Source organism: Lathyrus oleraceus, chromosome 1 (genome assembly GCF_024323335.1).
Source record: "Lathyrus oleraceus cultivar Zhongwan6 chromosome 1, CAAS_Psat_ZW6_1.0, whole genome shotgun sequence".
Classification (NCBI taxonomy): domain Eukaryota; kingdom Viridiplantae; phylum Streptophyta; class Magnoliopsida; order Fabales; family Fabaceae; genus Lathyrus; species Lathyrus oleraceus.
The window spans coordinates 371,476,197-371,489,852 of NC_066579.1; the positions used below are offsets into that span (position 1 = coordinate 371,476,197).

The following is a 13,656-nucleotide window of genomic DNA, read 5'->3' on the forward strand; positions in this document are numbered from 1 at the left end:
AATATTTTTAAAGAATTTAATATAAAGTTTGAATAAAATAGCAGTTTAACTTGTATTTTCAAAATATATTTTCAATAAGTTTTTGTAATTAATAACTTTAGGACAGTAATTGCTAATTAGCAAGTACTAATAGATTAGAAAATAAACATTAAAAGATTTATTTTAATAATTAATAAAGAGAGTTGAAAAAGAAAATATAGAAAAACAGTTTTACAGTTCATATATGAGGTGTAGCGTGGGGTTGGACGGAAGGAAGAAGTTTTGTTGCCGTTAGTGATAAGCACGCCTGGCATTTCATCATTCTTCCCTCTCTTTCTCTCTCACTTCAACTTTTTTTCTATTCTATTCTCTCCCCTTAATATTCCTTTTTTTCTTCTCTCTCTAAAATTCTTCTTTCTTCTTCACTCACTACTTTCTTTTTCTCTCTCACTTTTCTCTTTCTTCTTTTTCCTTCCATTTTCCGCACCTCCGATTTTCGCCAATTTTCGTTTCTCTGATTGGATCTGCTACTTGCTACTACCTATCTATTCACTTCGATTCCTCAACTTTATTTATTTATTTATACTTTCAAGTTTTGATTTCAGTTTTTTTTCTTCAACTCGAGGTTGTGTAGTACTTGCGTTTGCGTTGTTCTTCGTTTCTCGATTTTTCTGGTTTGTTTATTGGTGCTGATTCCGATAAATACATAATCGATAACTGCTTCATTTCCAGGTATGAATTGAAGATAATTTAATCGTTTTTTTTCTACTTTTTTTCTTACTGAAGCTAGGTAGATTTAGCTTGAATTTCGATCTGGTTCCTGATTGAATTTTGTTGACCTGAATCGAAATTGCATTTTTGTGTTGAAATTTAAAGGACTGGTTTAATTAATTAGTTTCTTTTTAATTTATTTTTTGTTGAAAAAAATTAGATGTTGATGTTTGGGATTTTGGAAAATGGAAAATGATTGTTATGTTTATTGAGTTTTCGAGATCATGTGATGTGTATTGATATTGTGTAGACTGCGTGCGTACGTGTCAGTTGCTTAGGTGTATGATTTGATTAGCTTCATTGTATTGTTCGATGATGATGTATTTGCAAATTGGCATTTCTGTTGAATATTTGAGTGTTTTATTGCATGTGTATATGCGTTGGGGCGTGTTATTACAATAAGGATTCTCGTGACTTCGGCTTTCTTTTATTTTGTTTGCAACAATTGCGCAGATTTTTCCGGTGTTTGTTGGATAGTGGTCAATATTGGTTTTTACTTAAATCTACTCTCTATCATATATGTAAGATTGAAGGGTTAATATTAACTCTAATTTGAAAAAGGTTATTTTACTTGTGATGTAAATATTTATATTAGTGTTTAAATGTAATTAACAAAATTAACTTATGATATGTTCCTTAGCTATTTTTAGCTTCAATAATTACCTCATAATAACTTATGAGTAAGTGACCAACAGCCCCTTGCGTCTAGCCGAAGGGGCTAGACTCCCACAACAAGGCAAACTTATGTTCGAATACCGGTTGGAAGATCTAATTTAGTACCCAAGACAGCTCAAATAGGATTGCCTTCTGCGTGGAGGGAACCTATGAGCAGTGTTGTCGATGGTGGATGGCAATCCATGGCGGAGAGCCAAAATATCACCATACCAGTGGCTTTGCGGCGCTGTTATAGCGGAAAAACCCGCAATATCGGCCGATATTTATCATTGCGGAGAGCCCAAAAACCTCCATATATATATATATATATATATATCGGCCATGGTGCCGCTATCTGATAACACTGCCTATGGGAAACAAAATAACTTATGAGAAGTGATTAGTTAAGCTTCCTAATCCCTATAATAGCTCAGTGAGTAAGTACTCATAAGCTGATTACCCAAACCCGCCTATTTTCTAGAATAGTATAACTATTGATATTATCAGGCTTCTTTTCTAATAGCAGCTCTACTTGCATAAGTGACATTCTGCTCAAGGCAGTGAAAGGACTTTGTTGGATGCAAATGCAAGTGTGTGTGTGTGTGTGTGTGTCTGCTTGCTTTCTATGTACTAGTATCATACAGTGGTGGCTACCAAAAATATTTAGCCCTAAGTAGGTATGCTGAACAGACATGTTGACAAAAGATGCAATTTTCTTTTTGGCTTCTTTGTTCATGTTTTTTTTTAATCCAACCAACTTCAATGAGAAGGTTTGTGTCATGATTGCTTACTCGAAATGCAAGCTATGCCTATTTGTGTATTCAATGTTTTTGGACAGCAATTAGTGAGTCTGTAGTAGCTGATATTCTGATAATGACATGCTTAGAAATGTATTCTTGTTCTCGGTTGCAACTATTGATACATTTGCCCTAACTTGAGGAACATCAATATAGGTAATTGAGCTCTTAGTATATTTGGAATTCCTAATACTACACGAGGGTATATCTCTAGTGGTGAAAATAGAAAAGGTTATAAAAGCGTCCATGATGAACATTACTGGGAAGGTTTTCAGTTAGTAGTAAACTTTACTGTATCTCAAAGAACACAAACTCATTTTTTGTAGCCTAATGACAACTTTGCTGTTCTCTACTTCATTTTGTATTTTACATTACGTTTGTCAGAAGAATTTGTCTAAGGATTGATTAATGATGCCAACTTTACGTATAATCTATGCCATCTGATAGTGTCTTCTCTGTTTTTAATTAAAGTTACTTCTGAACCAGAATTTGTTGATTGAAACTGTTGGTGGAAGCATTTGCATTTCACCTTCTATTTTGGCAGTTTAGGTAAACTTTGATATTGATTTTCTATCAATTCATTATATTATTTATGGTTCCCTTTCAGGATATTATTTGCTATATATAAGCTAGGGTGTGAAGGACCAAATAGTAGAATAATATTATGGCAGTTTCCATGAGAGATGTGGATCCAGCTTTCCAGGGAGCTGGACAAAAGGCGTATCCTGCATCTAATTAACATGTTGTACTGTTTACTATTTTTCAGATTTTCAATATTTACAAGGTTTTTTCTAAGTTTCTCCTTCACCTGGTTCTATTCAATGTGTAAATTAATTTCATGCTTTGATCTTATGCATTATTCTCCTTAACCGTAAATAGTGGACTTGATATATGGCGTATTGAGAATTTTAATCCAATATCTGTCCCAAAGTCCTCTTATGGCAAATTTTTCACCGGGGATTCTTATGTGATCTTAAAGGTAAGCCATATTTTCCAAGTGGTTATTCAGTTTTAGTTTCCTACAATGCTAGCCTCAAATTGATATCTGCTTTTTCATGAAGCTTTATTTTCTTTTTTATTATTGTTTTGCATGGACTTTGTATCTTTGAAACATTTGATGTTCTCAGAATGATAAAATAACAACATTGGTATGTAATGACTTCTGAAATTGATTTCACGTCTTCATTTTTCTTTGGCAAACATTCATTATGTAACTTCTGTACATTTTTCAGTTTGTTACAGAGTGCATCCTTGGTTTAAATTGATGATAAACTGTATTTGCCAAACATACTATCCTCTCTTGGTCATATATGAACACTAGTTTAGCTATAGGACATTATCTTCTTCTTAGATCTGTTCATTTTTCTAAGGAAACATTCATCATGAAATCTCTATACATTTATCAGGTTTGGTACAAAAATGTGTCTTGACTCTTGAGGTTAAAAGAATGATGTATTTATTTACATTGTATATTATTTTTCAAAATCATATGTGAGCATGAATTTATCCACATAACATTATTGGCTTCTTCCCATGAGCTTTAATTCCCCTTGCATATAAAGATAGTTTATGAGGTGTTTGAAACAAGTCTCATATATTCATCAGTAGTACTTGTTTTGGCAAGATTCACATTATTTTCTGGCTTCTTTTTGACTTTTGGCCATAACTACTAACCTGGTAGTTTTTTCTTTTTATTATGCTGCTTGTGCATACTGCATCATACACGACCCCTGGGTTTTTCTAGTATGAATACATTTCATTTCCAATCCTTTTTTTTTTGCATAGACAACCGCATCAAAAAGTGGAGCTCTGCGTCATGACATCCATTACTGGATTGGTAAAGACACTAGTCAGGTAAAGATTAGTATTTTCAGTATAACCTTGGTGATATATTTCTATGTTTTTATAAATTTATTTTCCCCGTGATTAGTTTTGACATTAGTTATAATGATTGTAATTTTAAAATAGGATGAAGCTGGTGTGGCAGCCATCAAGACTGTTGAGCTGGATGCAGCTCTTGGAGGACGCGCTGTTCAGTATCGGGAAGTACAGGGCCATGAAACTGAAAAGTTCCTGTCTTATTTCAAACCGTGTATTATACCTCTAGAAGGTGGAGTTGCTTCTGGTTTTAAACATGCTGAGGCTGAAAAACATAAGACACGGTTGTTTGTATGCAGAGGGAAACATGTTGTGCATGTCAAAGAGGCAAGTTTGACATATTTTCGTCTGCCATTGAGGTTTGAGTATTGTATGTCATTGATCACACTGGATCAGACAGGTAAACACATACAGAAATATAATTTTCTGCTTGCTGAGTAGCCACTATTTTTTGTTATAGGTTCCTTTTGCTCGATCTTCACTCAACCATGACGATATTTTTGTTCTTGACACTGAGTCAAAAATCTTCCAATTTAATGGTTCCAATTCATCTATTCAAGAAAGGGCTAAAGCTTTGGAAGTTGTACAGTATATCAAAGATACCTACCACGAGGGAAAGTGCGAGATAGCTGCCATTGGTAAGTCTACGGGTATATTTTGAAGTTCGAAAGGTGATTACTGATTTTTATGATTTGAATGTCTTCTTGAACTTCCAAGCAGAGGATGGAAAGTTAATGGCTGATCCTGAAACTGGGGAGTTCTGGGGTTTCTTTGGCGGATTTGCTCCTCTTCCACGAAAAGCAGCCAGTGATGATGACAAGTCTGCTGATTCTCACCCTCCAAAACTGCTTTGGTATAATGTTATTCCGGTCTTCCCTCTTGCATTTTTTTTTGTTTCTAGTTGCGCTACCAATGTATTCCGTTCTTTCTTAGTGCACTGATGTTTCAATGAAATATATTAATGTTTATATGTATGCAATCTTCTTCTTTCACCCTTTAATTTTGGATTGTGTGTGTATTAGATATTGGGGTTTTACAAGGTGAAAATGACACTCCTATGCAGCTTCATACTTTTATGTGTAAAACACAAATAACAAACATTGCGTCAGTTAAACTGTTTTAAGATTAGCAGAAGTGTGACATGCTGGTGGTACTGTTAGAACATGTTTTACCATATAAACCAAATCTTTTCCTATTAGGTAGGGTTGGCTACATGGATTAAATGATGTCATAATACTTTCTTGAAATAAGTCTAAAGATGATGTATCATTTACCTCTAAATCTAAATAATTTGGTATATAATTTTCTTTGGTCTGCTTTTATCTCTATAACTATTTAACTATCCACTATTTGATTAGCCCTATTTACTGATGCATTTAAGTGTTATTTCCTACTCAATTAATGCAATACTTAAGGGGAAAAAATGGAAATGAACAGTTAAAAGGAAAAGTCTGGTTAGTTTTCAGTTTATATGATATTATTTGATGTTAAATCCTGTTTGGTGTTATGTACAAGTCCCACATTTTATGATTTCCAATTTTTTTAATGGTTTGCCTGATTAAGGGTTTTACATAGTTTGTGTTTGGGAGGTCATTTGCATATCTTTTCTTTTTAATATTCATTTGCAGAGTTGAGGATGTTGCGTAGGATGTTGACAAAACTAGACGAGATAAAATTAGAAATGACAATATTAGATAGTGTTAGGGTAACACCTATAGTAGAAAAGATGATGGAAAGTAGACTTAGGTGGTTTGAGCATGCAGAGAGAAGACATGTAGATTCTGTTGTAAACATAGTAGATCAAATGAAGATGAGTCAAACAACTAGAGGTAGAAGAAAACATAGAAAAACTATAAGCGAAACTCTTAAGAAAGATATTGAGATTAACGAATTGGATAGAAACATGGTCTTTGATAGAACATTATGGCGTAATTTGATCCGTGTAGCCAACCTCACTTAGTGGGATAAGGCTTGGTTGTTATTGTAATATTTATCCGTACAATGTCTAAAGTTGATGGGTGTAAACTATAGTTTACCATTGTTTTAATTCCCCTCTAGCTTCCAAACTTATGATGTTTATATATGTGAAACTGTTACAAATTAATTATCCTTTTAGCCTAAAGTTTTATTAGTATATCATACTGTAAATTTCAAAAGCAAATAAATTATTTTGACAATAATTGATGAAATTCGTTTGTTGTATTAAAATGTTGGATTTCGTAATGCTTAGTTATCATAAATTATCGTTTTTGCAGTGTTGAAAACGGACAAGCCGAACCGGTTGAGGCCGATTCTTTCAAAAGGGAGTTTCTAGACACAAATAAATGTTTTATTCTGGATTGTGGGTTGGAAATGTTTGTCTGGATGGGAAGAAACACCTCTCTTGATGACAGAAAAAGTGCAAGCGGAGTTGCTGATGTAATACATACTTTCCCTTGCATCCCTTAGCATTTGGCTTTAAGTTTAAATACACTTACCACTACCTTTTCAAAATAAAGTTTTATTTATACTTCATGTTCTAACTACTAGTAATTTGCTGTGGAGCAAATAACAGGAGTTAGTCAGTGGCATTGATCAACTTAAACCCCAAATAATTCGAGTAATTGAAGGATTTGAAACAGTACTGTTTAAGTCCAAGTTTGATTCTTGGCCTCAGACCCCTGATGTAACTGTATCAGAAGATGGACGTGGCAAGGTAGCAGGCAAGTGATTGATATTGTGGCTTTTATCATAACCTGATTACATTTTTGAACATTACATTTTTGAATAGTCATTATGTCACCTCAATTTTTTCTCTTATTTGCGACTTTGTATTTTGTAGCACTTCTGAAACGTCAAGGAGTAAATGTCAAGGGTCTGTTGAAGGCTGATGCAGTAAAAGAAGAACCTCAACCTTACATTGACTGCACTGGACATTTGCAGGTATTCCGCTAGTTGCAAATCATCCATCAAGACCAAGACTTCTGATGCAATTCGGTTTCACTTTCGTCATTTTTCTTGTTGGTTTTATGTCCTACGTAATTGATTTATTCTGATTAGAAAATCATTTAGAACCCTTGTTGATCTCCTACTATCTCCCATCCTGATGACGGCCACCAGAGTGAGAAGCAGAATACGTAGTCTTGTAGTACATCTAAGGTGTTTTCTATCATTAAGCTGACGACTAGAGTTTGATCCTTGTCAATTCCAATCTTCTAAATAAAAAATTTGAATTTTAGCACAAGATGAAAAACTTGATAACTAGTATTCCATGATAATTCAGAAGATATTTGGTGGTTCAGTGCTGTTCAATCTCAACATTTCTCTTTTATTTCTGTAGTTAACAGCAGTCTTACTCTAACTGTACAGGTTTGGCGCGTGAACGGTCAGGAAAAGATTCTTCTCCCAGCTTCTGATCAATCAAAATTTTATAGTGGAGATTGCTTCATCTTTCAATATTCATATCCTGGAGAAGATAAGGACGATTGTCTTATTGGAACGTGGATAGGAAAGAACAGTGTTGAGGTGAAAGATTTTGAGTTCAATTTTACTTCTAGTCAGACGTGTCTTGAATATTAAAATAGAGAAATAGTCTGAAAGCAAAATGTTCAGCTGTAGCTGAGAAATATTAGTAGTTGTAATAATCTGTTGGTCCTTTTAAGTTTTGGTTGTGAATTCATAAATAGGTTCCTATAGCTTGAAAACTATAATTGGCTCTCTGTTGTTTACTTAATTTTTTTTCCAGATTGAGTCATCATAAGGACATCGAAATACTGGACTCAGGAGTTCTATCAAAATAGTTTTTAAATCTACAGGGGTTTATAGTTTTTAAACTCTAGGAACCATTAGAGATGTAAACTGCCTAAAATTTTACGAGTTGGTGTTGACTGTGACCTATTAAAAAAAAACCCATATGCATAAAAAACTAGAGATTTTTTTAACATTAGCCAATTGTATGCTTACATATTACACTATACTCGCACTAGCAACTTCTCTGGGGCCAGAAAGTGTTAAGTAAATGCATGGCAGAAAATATTTCAGTCTTTCCATAAATTTGTGTTCGGAGCACTGTTAATCTATTGCCTGTATTGATCACAAGATTTCAATTGAAAATAGGAAGAAAGAGCTTCAGCTAATTCACTGGCTAGTAAAATGGTTGAGTCAATGAAGTTTCTGGCTTCCCAGGTAATATTTCAGGAAATTATGTTTTTGGCCCTTTGTTAAAATATTATTTATGCTTATTTCTTATCTCTTAACTGGTAATAAGCATTTTTAATTGACTGCAGGCTCGTATTTATGAAGGCAATGAACCAATTCAATTTCATTCTATCCTACAAACCTTCATAGTTTTTAAGGTTTGTGTGGTCCTAATATTGTGGAAGCTCGCACACCATCTATTACTGGCCATGTAACTTTTTCCTATTCATTTTAATCAGGGTGGGCTTGGTGATGCATACAAGACTTACATTGCAGAAAAGGAAATTCCAGATGAGACATACAGTGAGGATGGTGTTGCATTATTCCGCATCCAGGGCTCTGGACCAGATAATATGCAAGCTATACAAGTTGAACCTGTATGCCCCAATTCCTTTTTGTAGTGGTCATTTGTTTATCCACTTATGTTGTGTTGGGCAACACACCTTTCTGAATTTACAGACTCTGTTTATGTAATCAATTTTTATTTTCATGGGGGTCAACCAGGTTGCTTCTTCCTTGAATTCCTCTTATTGCTACATACTTCATAATGGGCCTGCTGTCTTTACTTGGTCTGGAAGCAATACAAGTGCAGAAGACCAGGAACTTGTAGAGAGGATGCTGGATTTGATAAAGGTATGATGTGTGTTTAAGATATAGCGATTTATTTTAATGGGTTTAAGCAAACACCAAGATGTTAGCTTTTGTTTTTACGTCAAATGATTGTGTTGGACAAGCAGATAGACGTGGGTGATGTTTTATATACTTCCAGGGTTAAAATGGTTAAATATATGGTTATTATTTTTTATCATAGCTAACAACACTAGAATTGCCTCTGTTGTCATCCGGGTTTTAGGTTTGATGCTATTCAGGGGCATGTCTGACAGTCCCTGTTACTCCGCCAGCAAAGTACACTGATATGAAAAGAAGAAAACTAATAATATTAATTGATCCATCGATGCAAAATTAATGTGTAGGAAGACATCGATTTCAAGTTTTTAAACTTCAAATGTCCAAAGAGATTTCTATCCAGTATATTGTTATATTTGCTTACTCAGGTTTCTCCGACTATCTCGTTTTCACATGCTTGCCAAATTTCTGCAGCCAAATTTACAATCAAAACCACAAAGGGAAGGTACAGAATCTGAACAGTTTTTGGATTTGTTGGGAGGAAAATCAGAATATCCCAGTCAAAAGATTAGTAGGGAGGCTGAAAGTGATCCTCACCTATTTTGTTGCAACTTCTCAAAAGGTAAGGGATGATTTTCTTGTTTCCTGGATATTTACAGACCCCCCTTCCCCCTTGAAGGCAAACAACTAACTTTCTTCTGATGGTTTTCTTCTGCCGCCCAATTGAACAACGAGCAGGAAAGTTAAAGGTGAGTACACCCACTAATCTATTATATCTGGTAGCAATATTCTTTATTTTGGAACTTATGGAAATGCAACCGTATAATGAATGTGTGTTAAGTTGCTTGTTATAAAGAAAAATTTAATGATGTAATATATTCTAAGCACTAGTGGCATGTGATAAATAAGATTGAAACAGAAGCGAGTTTGCTCAATCTTATACTGCTGGTAAAAAAATGATGTAATATATTTTAAGCACTAGTGATATGTGATAAATTAGATTGAAACAGAAGGGAGTTTGCTCAATCTGATACTGCTGGTAAAAAACATAATAAATGTTTAATGTTAAGCTATGAAACATGTTTCCTAAAACAACACATTATCTGCATTATATGATTAGTAAGATTGAAAAAAAGCGAGTTTGCTCAATCTGATACTGTTAGTAAAACATAATAAATGGTCATGGTAAGCTATGAAACAAGGATGAAATACAGTTTCCTAACAGGATGACTCCTGTTTATAAAATGATATTGATAGTAGACTCAGAGGATGACCCCTATTTATAATGGTATTCAGTATGTGATTACATAATAATGATATATGATTAGTAAGATTGAAAAAAAGCGAGTTTGCTCAATCTGATACTGTTAGTAAAACATAATAAATGGTCATGGTAAGCTATGAAACAAGGATGAAATACAGTTTCCTAACAGGATGACTCCTGTTTATAAAATGATATTGATAGTAGACTCAGAGGATGACCCCTATTTATAATGGTATTCAGTATGTGATTACATAATAAGATTACTCAATAGTTTCTTTTATAAAAATTACTGAAACTGACAGCAAATGTTATTCAAAATGAAACTTATGGCTAATCTTGTAACACATAAGACCAAAATAAGATAACCTGATTAGATATTATCTAACATGTGGGTGCACGATTATTCACCGAGAGGTGGTGATGGCCACCATAGCTTCTTTTAAAGACTTACTTTCGGTGAAAAATGCAGACAGATAAGTCTGACCAATGTGCTGTGGATACCTCAGTTTACTAAGGGAACATTTACAAAATTTTAAGGGTGAATTTACTCAGTCTTGTGTGTTGCACTGCTTTTGACAATGTGAATACATGTATTTATTTCTGTTTCAAAGCATTAATCTGGAGCGATTTTCTCAGGTGACGGAGATATACAACTTCTCCCAGGATGATTTAATGACAGAAGACATTTTCATCTTGGATTGTTACTCAGATATATTTGTCTGGGTTGGTCAGGAGGTTGACACCAAAAGTAGAATGCAGGCACTAACAATTGGTGAGGTAAAACTGGTTTTGCTACCAGCATAAGTTAGTGGATTCTTTCGAAGTCTCTGATATCTTCAGTTAATTTAATGCTTATGAGTCCTCTAACATCCCTGCGTTATTACGAAACAATGGGATTTATAACAATCATTTTCATGTCTTTTACTTTTTGAATTTAACATCTATTAGGTTCTAGGTTTGGCTGTGGTTTTGTTAACTCACTATTGTAAATTGAACAGAAATTTCTTGAGCATGATTTTCTGCTGGAAAAAATATCACGCGTGGCTCCAATATATGTTGTCATGGAAGGGAGTGAGCCACCGTTTTTCACTCGCTTTTTTAACTGGGAGTCAGCAAAGTCTGCAGTAAGTTTATCAACATAATGGCATAATCATGTGACATTTTAACATCCTGCTATTGACAAGACCTTTTTTAACTTTGCAGATGTTGGGGAACTCATTTCAAAGGAAGCTTAAAATAGTAAAAAATGGGGGTACTGCACCAGTGGCTGTAAGGCATTTCATTTTCTTACAATCACTAATGAAATGATCCCTTTGCATATTTAAATAGACAAAATACTGAAGTGTGACATGTAATGAAGGCCTTGAAAAATCTAAGACTGAATAATTTATATCATGGAAATAAATACTTTTCTACAAATAAATATTGGTTAATCTTATTTTGTTTGTCCAAACCATGTAATGAAGGCCTTGAAAAATCTAAGACTGAAAATAATTTATATCATGGAAATAAATACTTTTTTACAATTAAATATTGGTTAATCTTATTTTGTTTGTCCAAACCTTCGAAATTAGTGTCAGACCCAAGTTTCGAAAACCTGTGACAATAGTCTAGAAGTTATTCTAGCGAATACAAAATTTGTATAACTATTGGATCCAAAAATGTGCTCTTGTTTGCTGATGAACCTTCATATAGAACTGATATAATTCACTCCATCTTTTAATTTTCTCTGCTTTTCCTGTCTAGATATATTTTCTTCGCATTTGCATTTAATCTGTTTTGTTGTTGAAATGCCTTGTATACATTATCAGAAACCCAAACGGCGAACAACTTCATACGGAGGAAGGTCTAGTAGTGTGCCAGATAAATCCCAGCGTTCCTCCCGTAGCATGTCTGTTAGCCCTGACCGGGTTCGTGTGAGGGGCAGGTCTCCAGCCTTTAACGCACTAGCTGCTACTTTCGAGAGCGCCAATGCTAGGAATCTTTCAACTCCACCTCCAGTAATTAGAAAGCTGTATCCAAAATCTACGACACCAGATTCTGCAATACTAGCATCAAAATCTAAAGCCATAGCTGCACTTACTTCTAGTTTTGAACAACCACCTTCTGCACGAGAAAGTATGATACCTCGGGCAGTTAAAGGTAAACATTTGATAAAATAATTGCACACCAACTCCCCTCCCTTTCGCCTCCCTCTTTTGAGTATTACTTTTGCTTTGAGTAATATAATTCACTTTGTCGCAACGTGCTTTCTGTTCTGGGTTGTTACAATGTGAAGTGAGTCCAGTCACCCCTAAATCAAACCCTGAGAAAAATGACAAGGAGAACTCTGTGAGTGGCAGAGTGGAATCTCTTACCATAGAGGAAGATGTGAAAGAAGGTGAAGCTGAAGACGAGGAAGGTCTCCTGATTTACCCATATGAACGCCTTAAAATAACATCTATAGATCCTGTGCCGGACATTGATGTAACTAAAAGAGAGGTAAAGTGAACTATAGTCTACCTATAATATCACCATTACTACTTCCTTTTCATATTTTTGTTCTTTTTTCTGGGGGCATTCTTTTGAAATGCAGCTTATAATTAGGCTACTGTTCATTTAATGTTGATTTGTTTGAACTTGATGCAATCAGACTTATCTATCCTCTGCGGAGTTCAAAGAGAAATTTGGGATGTCCAAGGATGCTTTTTACAAGTTGCCCAAATGGAAGCAAAACAAACTCAAAATGGCTATTCAGTTATTCTGATTCTTTAACTTATCCTTCTGTCAGCTCCCGGCAGTTTAGGTTCAGGTAGAAGAAACTTTCATCAGAAAAGTTTATATTATTCTTCCTTGACCATTTTATAACTACTTTTTTCTAAGCAGGGAGATTCTCTGTTTTGCAGTAAGGAACTGAACGTGTGGAAGTGAAAGGGACAGCATCAGTAAATTTTTTTAGCATAGCTGCGACTGCTCCTGGGAAACTTTTCATCAAGAGAAACTAGAGATTTTCCACTTCTCTCGTTCTCTTTTCAGTGGTTTGAATGTTTAGGATTGTCTTTGTTGAGTTAGCTGCGTGGCATTAAATTTATAGGGCAAAAGGTTGTTTGTGAGCTTGGTTTTTGAAAAAAAAAAGAAAAATTCTTTTGGGTTTCATTTAATTTTATTTGTTAATTTAATTTTTAAAATTGTTTTGGTCAAGCAATTGGGGTTGCAAATGCGGTCTAGGTTGTATTTATATTGAGGACAAAGTGTGTATAGTAGTGTAAAAACCAGTCAGATTAATATTTGTTTTGGAAATAAAGTGTGGTTCTTTGTTCTCTGCAATTTTCAAGCACGCCATTGAAAGGAGCAAAAGAGTCGGCCAGAAACTCTGCTGTGTGTCCTTGTAAAACATTTAAGGCCACCGAATATTTAGAGGATAACAAATTTTCTCATATTTTTCAAAAGGTTTAATTCATCTTTTAGTCCTTTTTAGTCCACTTCAGTCTCTTAAAACATCTCCGTTAGTCTTACAAGTCCATTCTGCTT

The 13,656-nt window shown here is 34.5% G+C and overlaps 1 protein-coding gene across 2 annotated transcripts; it reads left to right on the plus strand.

The window, feature by feature from the left end:
* The first annotated feature begins 256 nt into the window (after positions 1-256).
* On the plus strand, positions 257-13,452 carry LOC127137313 (villin-4). Of its 2 annotated transcripts, none has more exons than XM_051063792.1 (24): positions 257-711; positions 2,809-2,921; positions 3,081-3,180; positions 3,987-4,055; positions 4,170-4,406; positions 4,540-4,717; positions 4,800-4,932; positions 6,335-6,497; positions 6,634-6,781; positions 6,901-7,001; positions 7,428-7,583; positions 8,175-8,243; positions 8,345-8,413; positions 8,495-8,632; positions 8,760-8,888; positions 9,357-9,504; positions 9,621-9,631; positions 10,783-10,923; positions 11,145-11,270; positions 11,350-11,415; positions 11,958-12,288; positions 12,425-12,627; positions 12,779-12,937; positions 13,012-13,452. In XM_051063792.1, exons 2-23 carry the CDS (start codon positions 2,866-2,868, stop codon positions 12,890-12,892), a joined length of 2,886 nt encoding a protein of 961 aa, XP_050919749.1. In that variant the 5' UTR covers positions 257-711; positions 2,809-2,865; the 3' UTR covers positions 12,893-12,937; positions 13,012-13,452. The 2 variants fall into 2 exon arrangements, with proteins under 2 accessions (XP_050919749.1, XP_050919743.1); XM_051063786.1 differs by having other exon boundaries at positions 13,032-13,452.
* The last annotated feature ends 204 nt before the right edge of the window (positions 13,453-13,656 follow it).

Coding starts and splice junctions, on each gene's coding strand:
- LOC127137313 (XM_051063792.1), top strand. CDS start 2,866: ATGGCAGTTTCCATGAGAGATGTGGATCCAGCTTTCCAGGGAGCTGGA. Junction 4,407..4,539: donor ATGTTGTGCATGTCAAAGAG/GCAAGTTTGACA, acceptor TTTTTGTTATAG/GTTCCTTTTGCTCGATCTTC. Junction 8,889..9,356: donor GGATGCTGGATTTGATAAAG/GTATGATGTGTG, acceptor AAATTTCTGCAG/CCAAATTTACAATCAAAACC.